The following is a 20,648-nucleotide window of genomic DNA, read 5'->3' as shown; positions in this document are numbered from 1 at the left end:
GCTGCTGGTCTGTCACAAGCCGTGACGGGACTGAGGGCGGCATCTTAACACCAACAGGAAGAGAGAATGAAGTTGAGTCCCGGTTTTTGTTTGTTTGCCTTCCGGAGACAGTGCCTTTAGCTCTGAGCACATCACCATTAATGCATAGCCCTCTTAGTGTGACAGACACTGAGTGCTCTTGCAGGAAAACAGCCATCATTGGCTCAGTCTGGAAGCGTTTCCAAAAGTCACCTGTCTGACACAGACAACACCAAAGATCCTTTGCACCCGAAAATAGCATCGCTGTTCACTCTTTTCACACGTCCATGTTTTGAAGCACACAACAGAGTGGTATGCTAAGCCAGAGTCCTCCAGAAGGATAGCTACCATTGTTGTCTTAGATAGTCTCACTTGGTAGCCCTGGCAGTCCTGTAACTTGCTATGTAGACCATGCTAGCCTTGAACTTATAAAGATCCACCTGCTTCTGCTTCTGCCTCTGCCTCTGCCTCTGCCTCTGCCTCTGCCTCTGCCTCTGCCTCTGCCTCTGCCTCTGCCTCTGCCTCTGCCTCTGCCTCTGCCTCTGCCTCTGCCTCTGCCTCTGCCTCTGCCTCTGCCTCTGCCTCTGCCTCTGCCTCTGCCTCTGCCTCTGCCTGAGTGCTGGTATTGAAGGTGTGTGGCACCACACCTGGCCCACCTTATTATTTTGAGGGTCAGGAGTATGTAGCCTGGATGACTTTTCTCTGCCATTGTCTGGGGCATCTGTTGGGGCTGGAGAAGGGCCCACTTCTAAACAGGTCCTTGCTCAGGGTTTGCAGCCATCAGCTTCCCTGCCATCTCCCTTCTCCCTCAATGTCTCTTTTATCTGGGCCCCTGTTTGTGGTATGCAAGGACTTTCTCATAACATGCATCTACAAATGGTTTCCCGCGGCCTAACTTTGGATGTCTACAAACATTACTCCCCCTTGCCTTCTGTTCCCAAGTACGTGGCTAAGAACACCAAACATCCAAAGGAGAAGAGGGAACAGACTCTTCTCTTGGATCGCCTAGTCCAGAAATGGAGATACTCTTTCCCAGACCTGGGGTAGTAGGTCCCTTCTGTAGCTGACCCTTTCCGGGATTGCAGGATTCTCTATGCTCATTGGTCCATTGGTGTGTGCTCTGGCCTGTGTTCCTTGGCTTCACCCCAGAGCATCCAATTCTGGACAGCTGGTGTCTCTAAATGTTAGCCTTGGCCACCTGCTGCATGCCCGACACTGACCCTTGAATTTTCTCAAGGGTATTATGCAAGGGCCCTCATGCATCTCTCTTTTCCTGCCTCTACTTTAGGGCTCTCCTTCTTTCTCCCTTGCTTTTTCTTCTCTTTCTCAATTCTGTGTCTCTCTGTGTGCCCTCCCTGTCTTGTCTTCCTGCACTTCCCTCCTCTCCAGCTCCCGCCTGGGTAGTTCTAGAAACATACCCATATATGGGCTCCATGTCAAGGATCACAAATGATGACATCACGTGAGGGCCGAAGCCCAGGATGCTCTCTGAAGCGGGAGCCTGTCTCCCGTGCCCTCGGAGGAGTGGAGGGCGGAATCACGGCTTCCTTAGTGCGATCTTCAGAAGGGAAATCTGAGAGTCATAACGTCTTATAGCTTGGCTTGACATCCGTGGTCATGCGGTGGGCCAGAAATAAACTCCCTGCTTCAAAGGAGAGTGTTTCAGAGCTGCCTGGCACAACAGCTGGAAGCTCAGGGCCAGCACAGGAGGCAAACTCAGAGAGCATGTTCTGAATTCAGACAGTCAAGAAAAAATCTCTTTGTTGCCCAGACCTGTGCCCCTGCCGCAGAGCCTTGCAGGTAATGCTTGCTTTTGACTTGGTCATGGATAGAGATTTTGAAAAGAATTGCTGAGTGGGATGGGACCTGCAGCTTCAGGACCCACTGAGACCTGTACCCAAACTGTGGCCATGCCTTTCTCTGTCTCTCTCTGTCTCTGTCTGTCTGTCTGTCTGTCTGTCTGTCTGTCTGTCTGTCTCTGTCTGTCTGTCTCTGTCCCTGTCCCTGTCTCTCTGTCTCTCTGTCTCTCTGTCTCTGTCTTTGTCTCTCTCTCTCTCTTTCTGTGTGTGTGTGTCTCTCTCTCTGTCTCTCTCTGTCTCCCCTCCCCTTCTCCCCAGCTCTGCACATAATGGAGACTTTGGCTCTGGCAGGGAAGCAGTGAACCAGTACTCTGCATGCATGGTAGCTATCCTTCTGGAGGACTCTGGCTTAGCATACCACTCTGTTGTGTGCTTCAAAACATGGACGTGTGAAAAAAGTGAACACCCAAGCTATTGTCGGGCACATAGGGTCTTTGGTGTTGTTTGTGTCAGACAGGTGACTTTTGGAAACGCTTCCAGACTGAGCCAATGATGGCTGTTTTCCTGCAAGAGTACTCATGTCTGTTACACTAAGAGGGCTATGCATGAACTGTGATGTGTGACTGATGACGACCCGGGTGCCGTGGGCTTTGCTTGCCATTTCTGGAGGCTTAGGAGAGGGTGTGGAATGAGAAATGTTACCTAGATGAGAGTGAAGAAAAACTATGGGATGCAGAGATACAGAACTATCTCATATATACATATGTGTACATGTACATATGCCATATTTAAGGAGGTCTTGGAAAGGACAGATGGGATACCATCACGCTGAGCAAGGGATGGAGGGACAGCTGAGAGGGAGATGTGAACTGGGAAAGGTGGGGCTGCTGAGGGAAAGACTCCCTGAGGTGGGAGGGAGATGAAGCCTTCGTGGAGGCTGGAGAAAGGAGTGGTCACTCCAGGACCAGAGGGAGAGGAAACATACTTGCAAAGTGTATAAGCAAAGGGGAGATAGGTAGGGATTTATCTTGGGCTATATCCTTCATTGCCAGGGAGATGGATTGACATGAACAGGCCGGTGACACGAAGGGACAGCAGGGATGTGACCAAGACCTGCTTGGGGCAGGAAAATTCTCCTTCTGCAAGGAGTCTGTGTGAGGAAAGGGTTTGAGGGAATTCAGAGGGGCTCAGGCAGACTGCCAGACCAGCCCCCAGCCACAGCCCAACCTTAGCCACTAGTGGTTGTTAGCTCATTCTTGTTCAAAACACGGACCTGTGCCCACCAGAAGAAACCATCTCGTATGTATGGTCCCTCCTGGCGTAAGGAGGCACACCTGGTATGTGCTGACCACCAGTGTTCTTGCGGCAGTGATTGGGAGCACCGTCCTTCTCCTCCATGTGGGAGTCTGAAATGCTTTTATAATGAAGAACAACTCAGTTCATGTTAGCCGGTACCCACCAAAGACTTAATAGAGGTGGATTATTTCCCTGTCCGCTCTCAAGGCCACCATGAGCATGAGGTAAATGTTGATACCCTTTTTTCAAGATTTGGAAACTGAGGTTGTGAGCGGTTAAAGGTCTTGTCTGGAGCTGGGCAGCAATGAGATGCTGAAAGTAAGAATCAAGGCTAAACTCCCGGACCTCAAGGGCTCCCATTCATAGCCCCTGCAGTTTTCAGGCCAGACGCAGTGGCAGTCAGCATCTTTGTGAACCGTTAGGACCTTTCCCTGGTACCTTTAGGGCGTCTTTAAGTGTTGTCCACAGACTAGATTTAAGAACCCCCCTGCAGGGGACACTTATTGTCTCCAGCCTGTCCAGAGTCCTCCCTCTTCTAAGTTGCAGAGTCCTCGGCTGCCTGCAGGGGGAGGAGTGGCCAGCCGTGCCCACCCATCACTGTCACCTCAGGCTGCTGGCAGATGGCAGAGCTCGGCATTTCTAGAGACTAGGCAGAAACTGGGTCAGGGCCCTGGAATCCTGCGTCTAGCCCGGTGGACTGAGCCATACTGATGTGTCTGGATTCAGTGTAAGAGCCTGGGACACTGCCAGTCCCTGCAGGGCCTGGAGGCAGGGGTGAGGCCCTGCACTCTGGCATCTGAGACAAAGGTGACCCAGTCCTGGAGAGGCAACAGCCTAGGGGCTGAGGGTATGAGGGGAAACCAGGCTTCCTGGAGTCCTCTTAGCCACTGCTCTCAGGCAACACCTCAGGTGGCCTTTAGCTCTGGGGAGACTGTCTCCTTAGAACACAGTATTTGCCACAAAACCCAGAAAAGTATTATTGTTCTTTCTGCTTTTCTTCCCCCACCCTGTCTCTCACCCTCTTCTTTACTGTCTTTATGAGGTGGCTTTTCCCAATATACTCCAGACCTAACCCAGATGACTTGAGAGAGAGAAAGAGAGAGAGAGAGAGAGACCCAGATTTGGACAAAGAGAAGGAAGGGTGTTCCACTCCAGATGGAGCCTCGGTTTCTACTTTCTGTTCTCTGGTTTGGTGGTGGAGTGTGGGCAGAGTTAGCTTTGGGCAAGATCAATTCCCATTGGGACCTCTTTGGACCTCAGTTTCTCCTCCGTACAAATGGAGAAGAGTCCTGTGTGGTGGTGTTGACTGCATTCTCTGACAACCACTGACCAAGCCTGAGACTGCACAAAGCCTTGACACCCCAAAGTCACAAGCTTGGCTGAGACTAGGATCAAGGCTCTGAGACTAGCAGCTGGGTCTGCTGCGTTTAGAAGCTGTGAGGCCTGTCCCATGTGCTTTTCCTGGAGGGACACCAGCAAGTGTCCACTCACTCCAGATAGGTCTCTGACAACAGTCCAAGGCACGACTCTACCCAAGTCCAGCTTGGCCAACCAATGAATCATTTAGAGAGCATGGGCGACCGGTCACTTACGGGAGTGTGGGTGATCCCAAAGCAGCCACACCAGTAGAAAGTCTCACCCCAGCATAGACTTCCCCATAGCTGTGTAGATGGAGTCACCCTGCTGTTAACCCTCCACAGTCTAAGCGATCTAGCACAGTGGTTCTCAACCTTCCTAATGCTGCAGCCCTTTAACACAGTTCCTCATGTTGTGGTGACCCCCAACTGTAAAATTATTTTCATTGGTACTTAATAACTATAATTTTGCTACCAATATCAGTCCAAATTTTCTAATGGTCTTTGGTGACCCAGGTGAAAGGGTTGTTTGACACCCCCCCTCCAAGGGGTCTCGACCCACAGGTTGAGAACTTCTGCGCTAGCTCCTTCTGCAAACAGGAGATGGTGTGTAGTTTGGGCAGAGTTGCATATGACTGGAAAGGATGTACAAGGGTAGTGACTTGATACCTCAGAGGCGGGCCTCTCACTCTTCTATGATGGAAGGTCAATAGGCTGGGTCTTGAAGACTACTTGCAAGTAATGCCAGCTCCTTTGATGATCACATGGTTGTATACTGGGGTCTATAAAAAGGCCCTTCAGCCCTGTCCCTTGCCATGGTGGCTTGGATGAGAAATGTCCCCATAGGTTTATAAATTTGAAATCGTGGTCTGCGATTGGTGGCACCATTTGGGGTGGGGCGGGACTGTGGAGAGGTGAGGTTGTCCTGGAGGAAGGGAATCTTTGGCGTGGGCTTTGAGAGCTCATGACCCCACTTCCGGTTTTCTCCCTGCATTGTGCTTGTCGTTGAAGATGTGAACTCTCAGCTTCCTTTCTCTTTTTGGTGCCATGCCTGCCCTGTGTTGCCATGGTTACCCGCCATGATGGATTCTACCCCTCTGGAACTGTGAGCCAAAATAAATTCTGTCTGTCCTAAGTTGCTTTGGGTCATGGTGTTTCGTCACAGCAACAGAAAAACAAACAATACAGTTGTCAAAGGCCCACCCTGGGATTCTGACCTGAGTCTCATCTTAGCCAGAGGATGAGAAAAGGTGTGGTGAAGAGTCCTGTGATGGTTTGAATATGATTGGTCCAGGGAGTGGCCCTATTAGAAGGTGTGGAGTGGGTGTGACCTTGTTTATTGTAGATGTGTCACTGTGGGTGTGAGCTTTAAGACCCTCATCCTACCTGGCTGGAAGCCAGTCTTCCACTAGCAGCCTTCAGACGAAGATGTAGAACTCTCAGCTCCTCCTGCGCCATGTCTGCCTGGATGCTGCCATGCTCCCACTTTGATGATCATGGACTGCACCTCTGAACCTGTAAGTCAGCTCCAATTAAACGTTGTCCTTATAGGACTTGCCTTGGTCATGGTGTCTCATCACAGTAGTAAAACTCTAATACAGAATTCTGGCCATCGTCCTTCAGCATTTAGGACTGGGGAGCATGATGAAAAAAGTGCCCTTGGCCACTTACATTCTGGGCCTCAGTCTCCCCATCTGTACAATGGGAAGGGAATACTCCCCAGGTGCTGTTCTAGCTTGTTTCCCTGTGGCTGTGATAAAGATATTGAGTGAAAACAATTGGTGCATTGTCCTGGGTTTGGGGCTGGGGCTTGTTTGGCTTTCACTTCCACATTACAGTCTAATATGGAGGGAAGCCAGTATAGGGACTTAAGGCAGGAACCTGAAGGCAGGAACTGAAGCAAGGATCATTGAAGACTGCTTATCAGCTTGCTCTGCGCTGACTTACTTAGCTTGCTTTCTTACACAGCCCAGACCCACCTGTCCAGCGAGGTGCTGCCCACTGTGGGTTGGGCCTTCCTCCATCAATTAAATGTCCACAGGCTAATCTGATGTCCACAGGCCAATCTGATGGAGGCAGTCCCTCAGTTGAGAGTCCCTCATCCAGGTGTCACTATGTTGTGTCAAGCTGACCAAAACTAACCAGCACAGACCGAGAGGTCAGAGGGCTCTGCTTAGGACGGAGACTGAGCACTCTTCAGGGGCCACAAGCACAAGCCTGGTTGTTACTGTTAAAGTATCAGAGTCGGAGAGCCAGGCAAGGAGGACAGATCTCCATGCCTCCCATGAGATGCTCCGGGTGACAGAAGACCTGTGAAGGTTGGCAGACCTCTGCAAAGAATAAAACTGAGTACTGAGGGTGGGAGGTGACCACCAAGTAACTTCCCACTTCCTCCTCAGCCCCAGGCTAGCCCAAGCAGCCTGTGTTTAAAGTCACTTGAGGTTAAGGGTCTTGGGACATTCGGGAGACCCTGAAACTTTCACAATAAATGAGTAGGCACTACGTACACATGAGTGTTACATACAGAGCTGCTGTTAGGCATTGCTGGGATGGGTTCCTGGAACCTGCAGATAGCAAAGTCCAAGACGCTTGTGACCTGCACACCTGCTCTTGTGCTCACTGAAACCATCCCTGGATCACCCACAGCCCCCCACAAAGGTGGTCGTCACACTCTGTTGTTCAGGAACAGTGTCTACACGTGCTCATGATTGCTTGAACATTTTTCCTGAATATTTTTGAACTTCAGTCAGTTGAAGTGATAGAGGCAGAACCCACAGATTCTGAGCTGGCTGTACACATATACATGCATATGTGTATGATATATGTATATAGTATGGTACATACACATTTGTAAGCATATATTTATCATGTAGGCACATATAATATATACTTAAAGAGAATCTTTTAAAACTACAAAGTCTTTATTCTCACTCCAAGCCTCCCCTAAAACCTTAAAAGGCAGTGGGGCGGGGGTGCTGGGGAGAGGGGAGCATGCTGGGGAGATGGCTCAGTGAGTATCTTGTCTGCCACACAACCATGAACACTGGCGGTGGGATCCCCAGAACCCATGTAAAAACCCAGCAGGCATGGGAGACCTGTGGTCTGAGCACATAGGAGACAGATCCAGGGACCCATGGCCAAGCTAGCCAGCTCTGCGTTCATTGACAGACCCTGTATCAGTAAATTAAACCAAGACACTCGATGTCACCCTTGTGTCTACATACACACATACATGTTCACCTCACCTGTACTCACACATGTGAGCCCACATACACTGGTACACACTACACACACACACACACACACACACACACACACACACACAGCCTCTCTCTCTTTATTGCATACAAATGCAAGAGCGGAAAAAGAAAAGCAGCAGTTACGTGAGCCCAGAGTCTTGTGTGAAGTCAATGCTGCCTTCTAGCCCCTCTCCTGCCACCTCCTCCCTAGATGTGACTAGTTTACCTGCCATTGGGCAGAAAAACAACACCCCTACCGCACATCCCTGATTCGAGCCAAACAGCAGCAAACATGAGTGTGCACACTGGTGGCAAGGGGCCTTCTCTCTGGTTGGCAGTGCAGCTCTGAGGTGACATGGGGCTTAGAGCCATGGCCTTGCTCAGGAACACAGTACAGCAGCCCACCCTCTACACACATGCTCCAGTGCATAGGTGACCCCCAAACTGAAAACCACATACTGTGCCTGCCATGTGCCCTGCACCATTATGTAACTCAAGACCCCCCTGAGGGCCCCCACTTCCTGTACAGATGGTCACCTTGTACGGAGTGAAGCTGGGACTGTGAGGAGAAGGGATGCCATGCAGGTGCCCCCACCCCGGAGGTCTAGAACAACTGGAGGGTGAAGGGGTGGGTGTCTGCATCAGGTTGGATGAAGGTGGAGGGACTGGGGGGGGGGGGGGAGTCTGCATCAGGCTGGACCAGATCTTGCCATACCACAGTGCTCAGTGGACATGGGGACAGCTTAGGTGCTGACAGTCATCCTTTTCACAGAAAGAGAAGGCTGGCTTGGAGATCTTTTCTCTTTGCCCTGTCTTTATTTTAAATGGAGGAAAACTAGGAAGAATGTAAGGCCATCATAAGCCCCTCTGAAAACTTCCAGCCAGGGCAGGTCCTGAATGAACAAGAGCAGGTGGAGGCTGCCCCCAGGGAGCTTCAAATCATATTCAGATCTTTTCCAGGCCTTCGCTGTGTGTCAGATGATGTCTCACATCTGCTATAATATCCTGTGAGCATCCTGTGAGCACAGCTACAAACCATCTACTTGCCACGTTGCAATTCCTGACATGTCCAGCAGATGGCAGGGTAAGGTTAGAGCAGGTAGCACGAGGTCCCCAGTCCAGAAACCAGCCAGCCTTCCAGGGAATTAAACATTATTCTGACTCTACTGTTTATTCTCCTGCACTTATTAACTACTTCTTGTGTGCCTGACCTTTGGTTAGGTCCTGGGGTTTTGACAGGAATGTGAAACTATTTTATGAATTCTGTAGGCTGGTAAGTCCATTGCAAGCAATCCGGTCGGCAAGCATCTTGAGGGCTCCTGAGAACCTGTGCTTTCTATGAACACAACACATCTCTCCTCACACCGACTCAGGTCCCTGGCCAAAGGCGCTGGGTACAAGAGGGTGGCTGCTTTCCAGCCACGCTCACCCTGCTGTGTTTCTTCATAGAAAACCCAGAGGGTGATCTTCTACTGTGGTCCCCAACATTACACACAATCGTACATAGGAGGTCCCAGGACTAGCAGGAGATAAGGCTCATCCATCTTTCAGCACTGTTTCAATCCTCATTACAGCTCCCAGTGACCCCATACTCTCCGTGGTGACTCCATGCACTCCGCGGCCCTTACACGTTCTGTTTTCCTCTGAGCCATGTGGGGCAGGGGAGGTTGTGTTGCTTTAGCTTTGAATTTGAACCCCGCAACACTAATAAAGTGACTGCCTCTTGGTGTTTTGGCGGTAGGCCATTTGGATGTCCTCTTGGAGATGTGCTGGACCGTCTCCTGGGTACCAGTTAGCCAGAGCCACAAGAACGCCACACAGCAAAGCGGTCCTTAGACCAAGCACTGGTAGCCAAGATCCATACCTGCAGGTGGGAAAGACTCTCTGAGCTGCAAGCTGGAAATGGGGGCTGCGCCACAGCGGTTGCCACTCACTTGAGGGTAGTTCGTGGTGGGAGTAGTTGTTGACCTCGAACTGGCTGAGTGGGCGTGTCTCATCAACTAGACAGGCATCCCTGATGGGTTGAGCTTGCCTACCCTCAGGAGCCTGCAGTGTTTCTTACTTCTGGGGCTCAGGCTGCAAGGAAGCAGGTCTCATGGGAAATTCTTAGTTCCCCTGGGCATGACAAGAAGAGATCTCTCATGTGCCTGGTGTGTCGTCCCCACTAGCTTCCCCTTGGGAGAGCAAATCACAAGGACTTAGGCCCAGTATCTGAGGGGAAGAAGAAAGACGACTGTCTCTGGGGGAAAGGACGTGAATATTTGCCAGAGTAGAATGCTGGCACTTTGGGGGGAGGGGTGGAAGGGGGGTTGTTTTTCAAAAGCCTCTTGTGACTTGAGTGCTCAGCCAGGGTTAAGAACTACTGACCTGCGGTCGGGTTGCTGCAAGCCAGTAAATATCACAAGTCAGGCTGATTCGATTTTATTTGCTGACAGAGCTTCAGTCTGCCTGCTCTGCTCTCTCTGAGGCATTTGTGTCTTTTCGAAGAGAGTCCCTGTAATGAAATTGTTGTAATGGCTGGCTTTAACTAGACCAGAAGAGCCCAAGCATGAGCCCATGTCTGACTCATCCGAGGCCTTCTCAGCCCTCCCACGGCGAAGAACAGCGTTGATGTGCCAGTGTGGGACACAGCTGTGACTGGATGGGAGGAATGTGCCCAACATGGTGTGGCCTCGTGAGGCAGGAGGCAGGATGTTGAGATCTTTGTGTCCCCAGAAGGGTGCCTGACCCAGAGTAGTTGCACAAGAAGTAATCTCTCAGTTAATGTATGCCGTCATACCTGTATAGATAGATAGGCTTCCTGGAATGGAAATGGTGAGTGGGTAGATCTCTGCATAGATACGTTTAAAAGGGAGTGGGTAAGAGCATGGGGGATATGTGGCTGAGGAAGTGGACAGACAGAAGGATGAATGGTGGGCAGATGGGTGGATAGGTGAGTAGATGGATAGATGGTTGGAAGGTCAGATAGGCTGGTGAATGATGCTGGATGAAAGAGCTGAGCGGGTAGTGGTTGAGTGCACATACTGGCCAGTGGGGATGGATGGATATGATAGTCGGATGTTTGGATATGTGAGTAAATAGTAGAGTGAATGGGAGGATGGGTGAGAGGGTGGATGGGGGGTGGATGGGAGGATGGATGGGAGGATGGATGGCAGGATGAGTGGAAGGGTGGGTGAAAGGGTGGATGGGAGGGTGAGTGGGAGGATGGATGGGAGGATGGATGGGAGGATGGGTGGCAGGATGGGTGGGAGAGTGGGTGAGAGGGTAGATGGAAGGGTGAGTGGGAGGATGGATGGGAGGATAGGTGGGAGGATGGGTGGGAGAATGGATGGGAGGATGGGTGGAGGATGGATGGGAGGATAGATAGGAGAGTGAATGGAAGGATGGATGGGAAGATAGGGTAGGAGGAAGGGTGGACATAGCTGTAGGTGGCTAGACAGATGCATGAGAGGATGAGTAGATGGATGACAGTTTGAAGGACAAGGGGGTTGGTGAATAGTTGAGTGGATGGATGGCTGTGAAGATGGGTGGATGCTTAGACAGACCCCATGGCCAAATGAATGAATTAAAAAAAAAGAGTGAGCTGGAGAGATGGTTCAGTGGTTAAGAACACTTGCTACTCATGCAGAAGACCCAGGTTGGTTCCTAACACCCATATCAGGTGGCCCACAACCACCTGTAAATCTACTTGCCGGAGATCTGTCACCATCTGGCCTTCAGGTGCATCCACAGTCAGGTGTACATACTAACCCGCAAGCACACACGCACATGTTTAACAATGTCCAACCGCACAGTCTGCCCTGTGGGCAAACATGGCTGCCTTGTGAAACACTCGGTGACTGAGGGTTCGGTTTCCTCACAGGGATTTGTCACCTGCTGTGTGCTGGCTACTGCTGAGTCCCTCTTCTGGAAGCTGGAGGAGAGGTGGCCGAGATGGCGACTGAGATCTCCACTCGGGGCAGACAACGTGCCATCGGACATGAGGAATACAGCCTATACAGCAGCCTGAGCGAGGAGGAGCTGCTCCAGATGGCCATCGAGCAGAGCCTGGCAGACAAGACTCGGGGCCCGACCCCTGCTGAGGCCTCCGCGTCCTCTCAGACCAACCACCAGCCAGGACATTTCCACCCATGGACCAGGTAAGTGAGGGAAAGCTATGGAGGGTACATGCACCCCTGGGCACCTCAAGCTTCATATGCCCCGGGCTCTTCATCCTGAATCAAAATACCCTGGTCTCTGACGCCTTAGCAGCCTGCATTTGTCATCTAACGTCACTGTTTGGGGTCACAGTGGGATGGGATCCAGGACGCCTGTGGCCCAAGTCTTTCACATAAGATACAGTATTTGCTTATAGCTTATGTAATCCCACTAAGTGTTCTAACTCACCACTAGGTCAATTTTTATTATAAATACAAATGACACATGACTAACAACATTACAGCCAACAAGAAAGACGGTCTGTACCGCTCACTACAGACGGGTTTTTCAAATATTTTTGATCTGAAGTTGGCTGACTCCACGAGTGTGGAACTTCTGCTCTCTCAGGGCGGGCTCCCTGAGCTTTCGTTTTTTAAGAACTTTCTTAAGGACACCCCTAAGGTCTCGATGATAAGGAACCTGAAGCCTAAGGCCAACTAATGGGCCCAGGGTCACAAGGCTAGGAACTCGGAACTGACTAGCTCCAAAGTCCAGGCTTGGCCTTGCCTGACTGATTTATGCTTGGATGCAGGGGACTGTTGCTCAGTGGGGCTAGTGCTTCCAGCTCTGTCTACAGGAAACACACCTGTAAGGCAAAAGAAGTCTGCCTGGCATCCTCATCCTGCCTGCTCTCCATGCCTCCCCCTCCCTCCCCTCCCCTTCTCCCCTTCCCACCTCATCTACCCAGCTGCTGGGCTTTCTAACAGTATGACCTGAGGCCACATGAAAAGCCATCGACATAGCCCACAGTGCCACTTGAGTAGTAGGAGAAACAAGTGAAGTTTTACATCATCTTATAAAAACGTATGTTTTGTGGCAAGGCCAAATTACATAGCTCAAGCTGATCTGGACCTTGATGGTGAAGCCCAGGCTAGCCTCAAACTTTGAATCTCGCTGCCTTGGTCTCCTCGTTGCTGAGGCATATACAGGCATGTACAAGCATGACACACAATTTATATATTTTTTATTTCTAAATATCATCATTTGTACTCACCACCAGTGTAAGAATGCTACGTGAAGGCTCAGTGGGTAACTTTGCTTGCTTCCATGCCGAATGAGCTGAGTTTGAGCCATGGTACCTATATGGTGAAAGAAGGGAATCAACAAGTTGTCCTTTAACCTCCACTTAGGTACCATGGCATTCGAGACACACACACACACACACACACACACACACACACACACACACACACACTCATGTTTATCTCTTATCAAGCTCTTAAAATCCCGTGTATTTCACATTTGCGTGTGGCCAGTGGCTCCCAGGTGGGGCAAGATTGATCTAGGGACACTGTCTTTGCAGGGGCAGCCAGAAAGGTGCTTGTAATTTGCTCTTCATGTGCTTGGGAAAGAAATACATACGTTGTGAAGAGGCTTTTACTGCCCTCACCCACCCCCAGCCAAGGTTGTGTGTGTTAGAGGTGGGGTGTGAGGGGGACAGTAAGCTGCTGAAACAGGTGGGATCTATGTGACTGTGGGCCATGGGCCTCAAATCTCAGCGTTCCCAGCAGCCAGTGACCCCTATGTGACCTTGACCTCGGGAAAGTCGCCCACTCCCTCAGAATTTCTGCTTCCTTGTCTAACAACTTTAATGTACAGGTTTTGCTAAGGTTAGCCGCAGCAGAAGTGACTCTTAAGTGGGAAATGAACCATCTTAGCCCTCTCCCCAGGTTGACAACCATCAATGCTTACACTAAGTCACACTGTTCCTTGCTGCTGTCAGTTAACCTGTATCCCACGGGCTGGGCCAAGGTCTGGGCACCCTGTTCTTAGAGGCCCTTTCCACAGGAATGTCAGACAGGCTCCTTGGGCAGTAGGGAAGAGAGCAAAGCCTTCAGGCTCGTAAGCTAGCTAGCCCTGACCACATCCCACTGGGGCCTCAGAAACCCTGTGCAGGGACCTGGCTCATCCGGTTCCTGTTTTGGCTGGTTCGGCTGAAGTCAAGCGCAGGTTCCTCTTTCTCAGGAGAGGACTAGATAGAGACCAATGGAACTGTTACAGGAGCCACACATCGCTGAGCGCCTGCAGCCTCCTCCGAAACTCAGGAGCCCCTCCTGAGGCCAGGCAGTTTGTAGGTCCTGCTGATTCTGCAGAAAAGCTTCCTCTTACTCTCCCCCACTTGAACCCGGTTTTAGCCTCATTACATTGCCCTCCCTCCCCATCCCACCCCCACCCTCCACCCCCCAGTAGAGGTCTAGGATCCCTGAGACTCATGACCAGAACTGGAAGTTAGAGAGTGTACAGGACCTCAGAGCCCGTGAATCTCCATCTTTGGGTATTACAATATTATCAAGCAGGCTACAGGACATCATATGGGCTCCAGGGGGCTCCTTGTCATCCTCTGGGTTTCAGGTTAGCCAGCCCTTTCTCAGTGAATCCTGCCCTAACCATTTACTCTCTGTCCTGGTGGCTCCTGCATGGATGCCCCTGGATGTCACCTCTAAGCCTTACTTGTTTGCTTCTGCCAGGGACCTGTGACGTTCATTCGGGTTCTCAAATGCCTGCTCTGCTTTCGGAAGCCTAGTCCTCACCATCTGGCAAAGGCCGCTTGTGAACAAGTGCACGGGTGGAGAGAAGGACAAAGGGCCATGAGAAGGGAGGTAGCTTTGGAGGTTCAAGTGTTTTCTGTGTCGTTTACTGCATGGGCAATGACTTCAGGTTAGATACCCCGTCCCAGTGAGTCCTGACCTGACTGCTTCTTAGTGTCCCTTCCCAAAGTGGCGATAGCTGAAGCTGCTCATCTCAAAGTGTCTCCTCCTCCTCCTCCTCCTCCTCCTCCTCCTCCTCCTCCTCTTCTTCTTCTTCTCCTTCTCCTCCTCCTCCTCCTCCTCCTCCTCCTCTTCCTCTTCTCCTTCTCCTTCTCCTTCTTCTTCTTCTTCTTCTCCTCCTTCCTCTTCTTCCTCCTCCTCCTCCTCCTCCTCCTCCTTCTCCTCCTCCTCCTACTCTTCATCCTCCTCCTTCTCTTCTTCTCTTCTTCATCCTCCTCCTCCTCCTCCTCCTCCTTCTCCTCCTCCTCCTACTCTTCATCCTCCTCCTTCTCTTCTTCTCTTCTTCATCCTCCTCCTCTTTCTTTTCCTTCTCTTCTCCTCCTCCTCCTCCTCCTGCTCCTCCTCCTCTTCCTCCTCCTCCTCTTCCTCCTCCTCCTCTCTTGGTGCTGGGGATGGAACCCAAGTCCTAGCTTGGCAAAACATCAGCTATATACCCTCAGACATCCTCCCCCCCACATGTAGTCTTCTAGCAAAAATCCAGTGAAGCAGGATGGAGCCTCCCTACACTCTGCAGCCTGCATTCACTCCCCCTGTTCCCTAGGTGAGCAGTTCCTGGGGCCCCAACCTCATGACTGCCTCAGTTTCCCTGAGCAGCTTCTGTGTTGGGCTAGGAGAGTCTCCTGAGAGCTTCCTAGTGACAGGACTTGTTGGGGACTAGGGGACATTGTTCCCTTGTGCCTCGGTGCCTTTGTTACTGTAGGTACCCGGTGAATATTTTTAGGCAAATAAATACTTCGAAGCCAAGAACACACTTTGGGAATGCACTTTGTCATTGTCTTTAAAATGGAGCGCAGAGTCCTAAAGGAAACCATAGGAGGACCCCTTATAAAGCACGAAGTCTCTTCTTAGGGCCACCTCCCCACAACCAGGTGAAGGGACAAAGTACAACAGCCAAGAAAGTCTCTTGCCAAGTCTGGGCCGGAGAGCTCCCAAGAGGCCTACCTCACTTCCTATCCAGTGGGGAACTTGGGTCCATATATGCACCTGACCATATATGCACCCGACCAAGAGAGCCTGAGGTTACTATGGAGAAGCAACTCCAGCTGACCTTCAAAGCCTTCAAACGCCTGCAGTTTATTGAAGGTTGCTCTTCTCAGAAGGCCAAGGAGTGAACCATAAACCTGGACTTGCTTGGGATGGGATGCATGACTGCAGAAGCCTCCAGTCAAACCACAGCCCGTGCTGGGTCCATCCTACCCCACACCCACCCAGTTTGCAGCCTGAAGAAGGCCAAGGCTGAAGGTGTATGGGAACCCTGCAGGGTAGGCTCCGTAGTGGAGCTTGCTGTGTTCTGGAGAGGAGCAGACAAGCCCTACCTGGATCTCACTTAGGTCATAACCTGTAAGCCACATCCCACGGAAGCATTCTCCTCTCTGATGACTCAGCCCAGTGGTTAGCTCTGCTGGGAATTCCCCTGCCGCAGCCAGCAGAGGGGAAGTGGGGGCCTTCTGCTTTGGTTTGAAAGCACAAAAGTCCCTCGGCTTCCCATCCAGCCTGAGACTCAGAGTTTGGGTACTGTGAGAAGCCACACAGCTGACCCCCAGACCAAGGTCACGCAACCCAAGTTCAGTGCTCCTAGAACAAGTTCTCTTGTGTGCTCTCAACCCCTTCCTGCAGCTCTGTGGGTGTGTGGCCTTGTCACGCACCTGTGGCCACTGAGCAGTTAAGGATCTACAATACTTGACCCAGAAGTCCGCAGTCCCAGCCCTTGACACCAGGCTCTTCATTCTACTGGAATGGGGACGACACACCCCTGCTGCCTTGGAAGGTGGCAGGAGAGTGCTTGGAAGGGCTCGGAGAAATTTGTCTTGCACACTGGTGACCTGTGACCCAACTGTGACCTTGCATTATATCAGCCTTAGCACCTCACCTCAGCTACAATCCTTGCTGGCAGCACTTCACATGGAATGCTCCTCATTTTAGGTGAAGGTGGCAGTTTGTTTGTTTGTTTACCTGTGCGCATCATCTTACTGAAACATTTGAATGGCAGCAAAAGACTAGAGGCCACATGGATTGGGAATCCCAGGGCTTCATGGAGAGCCCAGAACTGCTTACTATAGAGATAGCCTGGCCAAAGCTGCTTTCCTAGGGCCAAGAGGAGAGAGGGGAGCATGGGGCATATGCAGACAGGCCAGGAGAGAGACAGGTTGGTGCAATCCTTATCTTGGGTGATGACTCTTGGATCTGTGTCACACTGATTTTCTTCAGCCACATAGACAGTGATGCACACCTCTCGCCCCTTCCCCCGGGTCGGTCCTGACCCTACTTTGCAAGTAAAGAAACAGAGGCACAAAGTTGGGGAAGTGTCTGTACCTAAAGGCACAAAAGCAGTGTTGGGGGCATGGAGCAGAAGGGAGGGTTAGCAGGCAAGAAGAAGCCAGGCCCTGGAGGAGGGGGAGACTTAAGTGCTGTTGGATTCTCAGCCCTGTTCACCTGCCCTGTGGGACCCTGAGCTGTGCCCACTCTCGGCCTGCTCGTCTGTGAAAGGCAGCAACATTAATGTCCACCTTAATAAGAACAGAAGGAAAGCACTGACTGGGTGCATCAGTGCCTTACACAGCTTGGAGATGTACGAAGGGTGTAATGAGTTGGGAGACAGGAAGACTGGAGACTTGGAGGGCAAGGGTGGCCATGCCTCAGCCCGCTTTTGAACCATGCCTCCTCTTCACTCCTCTCTTGAGGGCCTCTACTCTGCACCACAGCCTGGCTTTGCTGAGGGATCCACAGAGTCTAGAGTCTAAGGCCCCAGCCTGCCTGCCTTACAAGGTCAGGATCCTCCCCCAAGGTCCTCTTTACAGCACCTGTATCCCATGGGGTGCCAGCCTCAGAATGAAATCCTATACTCCACAGTGAGCAGTGACAGGCAGTGAGCCCTGCCTCACTCTCTGGGCATCTAGGAGAGAGTGCTGGGTTTTCAGATTGACCTACTAGGAGATAAGGGGTGGAGTCTATTGCTCCTGCATCACCAGCCAAGAGCAGAGGGGACTTGCTTCCCCATCTCCATCAGGCCTTCTGGTAGAGTGGGATGGAGGCTCAGTATAATGAAAGCAAAATGAAACTCTGGCTTGAATCAAGTCCTCTCTCTGTGGTAGCTGGCTTTCTTCTTTCACTAAAGCCCGCAGGACATGGCTTAGAGGAGAAAGGATTTATTCAGGCCAATGGTCCCAGAGGCGTTAGTCCATTGCCAGACCCAATGTTCAGCAGAGCATTGTGGCGGTGGAAATTTGTGGCGTAGGAGGCTGCTTGCTCATAGGAGCCAGGAAGCAGTGAAGAAGAGGGAAAGGGGCCAAGGACCTGTTCCTTTCAACGACTGGGTCGCATGTCCTCTGTTTCCACTGCCTCCCTACAATGTCATCTATCCTCTTGTCATATCTGTTGCTATGATAAAAATACTCTGTAAAAAATGCAGCTTGGTAGGAAAAGGGTTCATTCCAGTTTACAATCCCAGGTTCTAGTCCATCCCCTGGGGAAAGTCACAGCATCAGGATCCCCAAACATCTGGTCAGATCACAATGGCTGGCAGGATAGAGTAGAGAGAAACAAATGCATCTGCATGTTTGCTTGTGCTCAGCTTGATTCCACTACTCTTGCCTAGGAATTGGTGCCACCCACAGTAGACCTGGTCTTCACAGATCAGTATGACTTAAGACAGCACCCACAGACATGCCCAGAGGGCCAACCCAATTTAGCCAATCGAATTGAGATTCTCTTTCCAACTGATTCCAGGCTGAGTCAAATTGACAATTAAAGCTACCCTTCACACCATCCAGTTTTGAAGTAGTAAGTGGATCTGGATCCAAGGCTGAGAACAGAGCCCTCTTGATCCCTGTCACTTCCCCAAGGCACACCATAGCACGCTACTGAACTGGGACAAGCCTTCAATACATGAGCCTTTGAGGAACACTGTGCTCCACAAGACAGCTAAGCATTTCACACTGGCACTTGAGACAGGGGCTGCTCTCTTCCTACTACACAGGTAGGAGAAGTAAAATGCATGGAAAATGAGATTGCCTGCAGGTCACACGAGTGACAGCATCTGGGTTTAAATCCCTGTCTGACCTTCCTTACACACCCTTTCGCTGTACCCTCTAGACTACTGGGTCCCCAGAGGGCTATGGGGTACACAGTCCTCGTAAGTGAAGCCAGCAAGGTGATGTGGAGGGTCCACGTGTCTTGGCTTCTCAGACTGGCTCTCCTGTTCCCTTGCTTGTCCAGGAATCTCTTCTCCAGCCCCACTGAGGTCCCCCCATGGCCTTTCATCCTGACGCCTGCCACCCAGCGACCGCTTCTCACATCCTCCCTGGTGAAGAATGTCACCTTGCTTCATATCTGCACCCTTGTGGTTGGCTGGGGAGGGGGGCGGTGGGGGCGGGGGTGAGGTTAACCTCATTGTTGTCTTATATGGTCATTTAAATCTCCAAGGGCTTCCTCCAAGGGCCAAAAATAATCCAGAGACACAGCAGCTGTGTCCAGCACACAGAGAGGGCCCGGCCATCTGCTTTGGTTCAGAGCCCTGTGTCTGTCTGTCACTTAGACTCTTCCTCCCGGCTCGCAGCTCACCCTCCATCCTCCTTACTGGCTCCAGCATGACTCGCTTCTCTTATGCAGAGTACTTTGCTCTGTTTCACTCTGGCTCTGCACCTTCCAGGTCCCCTTCGTCTCCCGAGAACCCACCGGCCCGCGCACCCCTGGGTCTGTTCCAAGGGGTCATGCAGAAGTATAGCAGCAACCTGTTCAAGACCTCCCAGATGGCGTAAGTGATCGACCCCCCCACCTGGCTCCAAGACCACCCTGCTCACACCTCCAGCTGAGGCAGCAGGGAGAGGCTTTGCAGCCCTAGATCTCCTTCCTGCTGTGTCTAGAGTCTAGATTCTAGTGCTCCTACTGAACTAGACACAGGGGACATAGCCTGATGCCCGCTAGGAGTGGCATTTGGGCTGTGCTTGGGACTGACCCCTCAGATCTTCTCAGAGGTTGTGACCCTGCTGCTGGAGGAGTTCCGTGGGTCTCTGAATCTGGGGAGGGAGAGGTTCAAAGGGCTGGGGTGTGTGTTGGGGGGTGGTGGTGAGGAGTTGGCTTTCACTTCTATTCATCCCTGTCTTGTGTCTCCCCATGCCACCTCCAGGGCTTCATCTGTGCACATCTAAATCCCCACCCACAACACTTCATTTAAGAACCAGGTGCCAAAGCCCGGTACTAATCAATTAACCGGGGCCAAAGGAGAGGGTTCTGCCTGGGATATGGAGCTAATGGGACATTTGTACCTCCTTCCTTGCTCTGACTCGGAGTGTCCCTAAAAGCAGTTTAAAAATGGGGGCCCTTTGCTGGTACCCTATTTCTGTGTGGCAGAGAGGAGGATACAGCTGGCCAGTTCTCACTCTCAGCCTTCCCAAGCCCTATGGCCACCAGGGGCTTTGAGGCTGAGAAAAAAGAAAGTCCCAGTTCTAATCTCAGTACAACTACCTACCCTCGAGTGTATGCCATAGGAGGGCCTGCCCCCGAGTCTCTCTTCTCTGCTAGGCAGGCCTTGGGGAAGACAAAGTTGTCTTCCAAGGCCCTGTGCAGCTTGCTTCTAGTCCTTGGTGGTTTAACATGCCTGGCAGCCTTTCTCTCTTTAGGGTGGGGACTTTGTCTGGGCTCATGGAGAAGCTGTTAGTGTGTGTGATGCTGAGAGCCCCAGGATCTGTGAATCCCAGCTAGGGAGACCCACTCTGGCTGGTGGGTCCTGACAGCAAGTTTTACATAGTGGGAACCTCCCCTCACCAAGGCCACAGGACCAGCCAGCCCACCCCCCCCCACACACACACACACTTCAGCCACATACCCAATGGGCCCCTCCCTGAGACTGATGGGGGTTGGTCCTGCTGCTCCTGAGTGGCTCTCAAGCAGGTGGCTATGATGGTGTTGATGGACCTTCAAGATCTAGCTGGTCAGTCGCTTGTCCTTGTTGGGTCTCTGGCTTCACCCCGTATCTAC

The 20,648-nt window shown here is 51.6% G+C and overlaps 1 protein-coding gene and 1 long non-coding RNA gene across 4 annotated transcripts in view; one reads left to right on the top strand and one right to left on the bottom strand.

Moving 5' to 3' along the window:
- The first annotated feature begins 1,500 nt into the window (after positions 1-1,500).
- Asb2 (ankyrin repeat and SOCS box-containing 2) overlaps positions 1,501-20,648 on the top strand; it is a 34,860-nt gene continuing 15,712 nt past the window's right edge. The window contains exons 1-3 of one of the 2 annotated variants that reach the window (NM_023049.1): positions 1,501-1,818; positions 11,570-11,846; positions 19,321-19,425. In NM_023049.1, coding sequence (NP_075536.1) covers positions 11,641-11,846; positions 19,321-19,425 — 311 coding nt within the window. In that variant the 5' untranslated portion in view covers positions 1,501-1,818; positions 11,570-11,640. Of the gene's footprint in view, positions 1,819-11,569; positions 11,847-19,111; positions 19,426-20,648 lie in introns of those variants that run through there. The other variant, NM_001374764.1, reaches the window with a different exon arrangement.
- Positions 8,495-20,629, bottom strand: Gm15523 (predicted gene 15523). Of its 2 annotated transcripts, NR_166807.1 has the most exons (4): positions 20,497-20,629; positions 12,899-12,983; positions 10,075-10,201; positions 8,495-9,571 (listed from the first exon to the last, which is right to left on the bottom strand). It is a non-coding gene; the product is annotated as a predicted gene 15523 (long non-coding RNA). The 2 variants fall into 2 exon arrangements; NR_166806.1 differs by having other exon boundaries at positions 8,495-10,201.

Source organism: Mus musculus, chromosome 12 (assembly GCF_000001635.26).
Source record: "Mus musculus strain C57BL/6J chromosome 12, GRCm38.p6 C57BL/6J".
NCBI lineage: Eukaryota > Metazoa > Chordata > Mammalia > Rodentia > Muridae > Mus > Mus musculus.
This window is presented reverse-complemented; position numbering and strand designations above follow the sequence as displayed.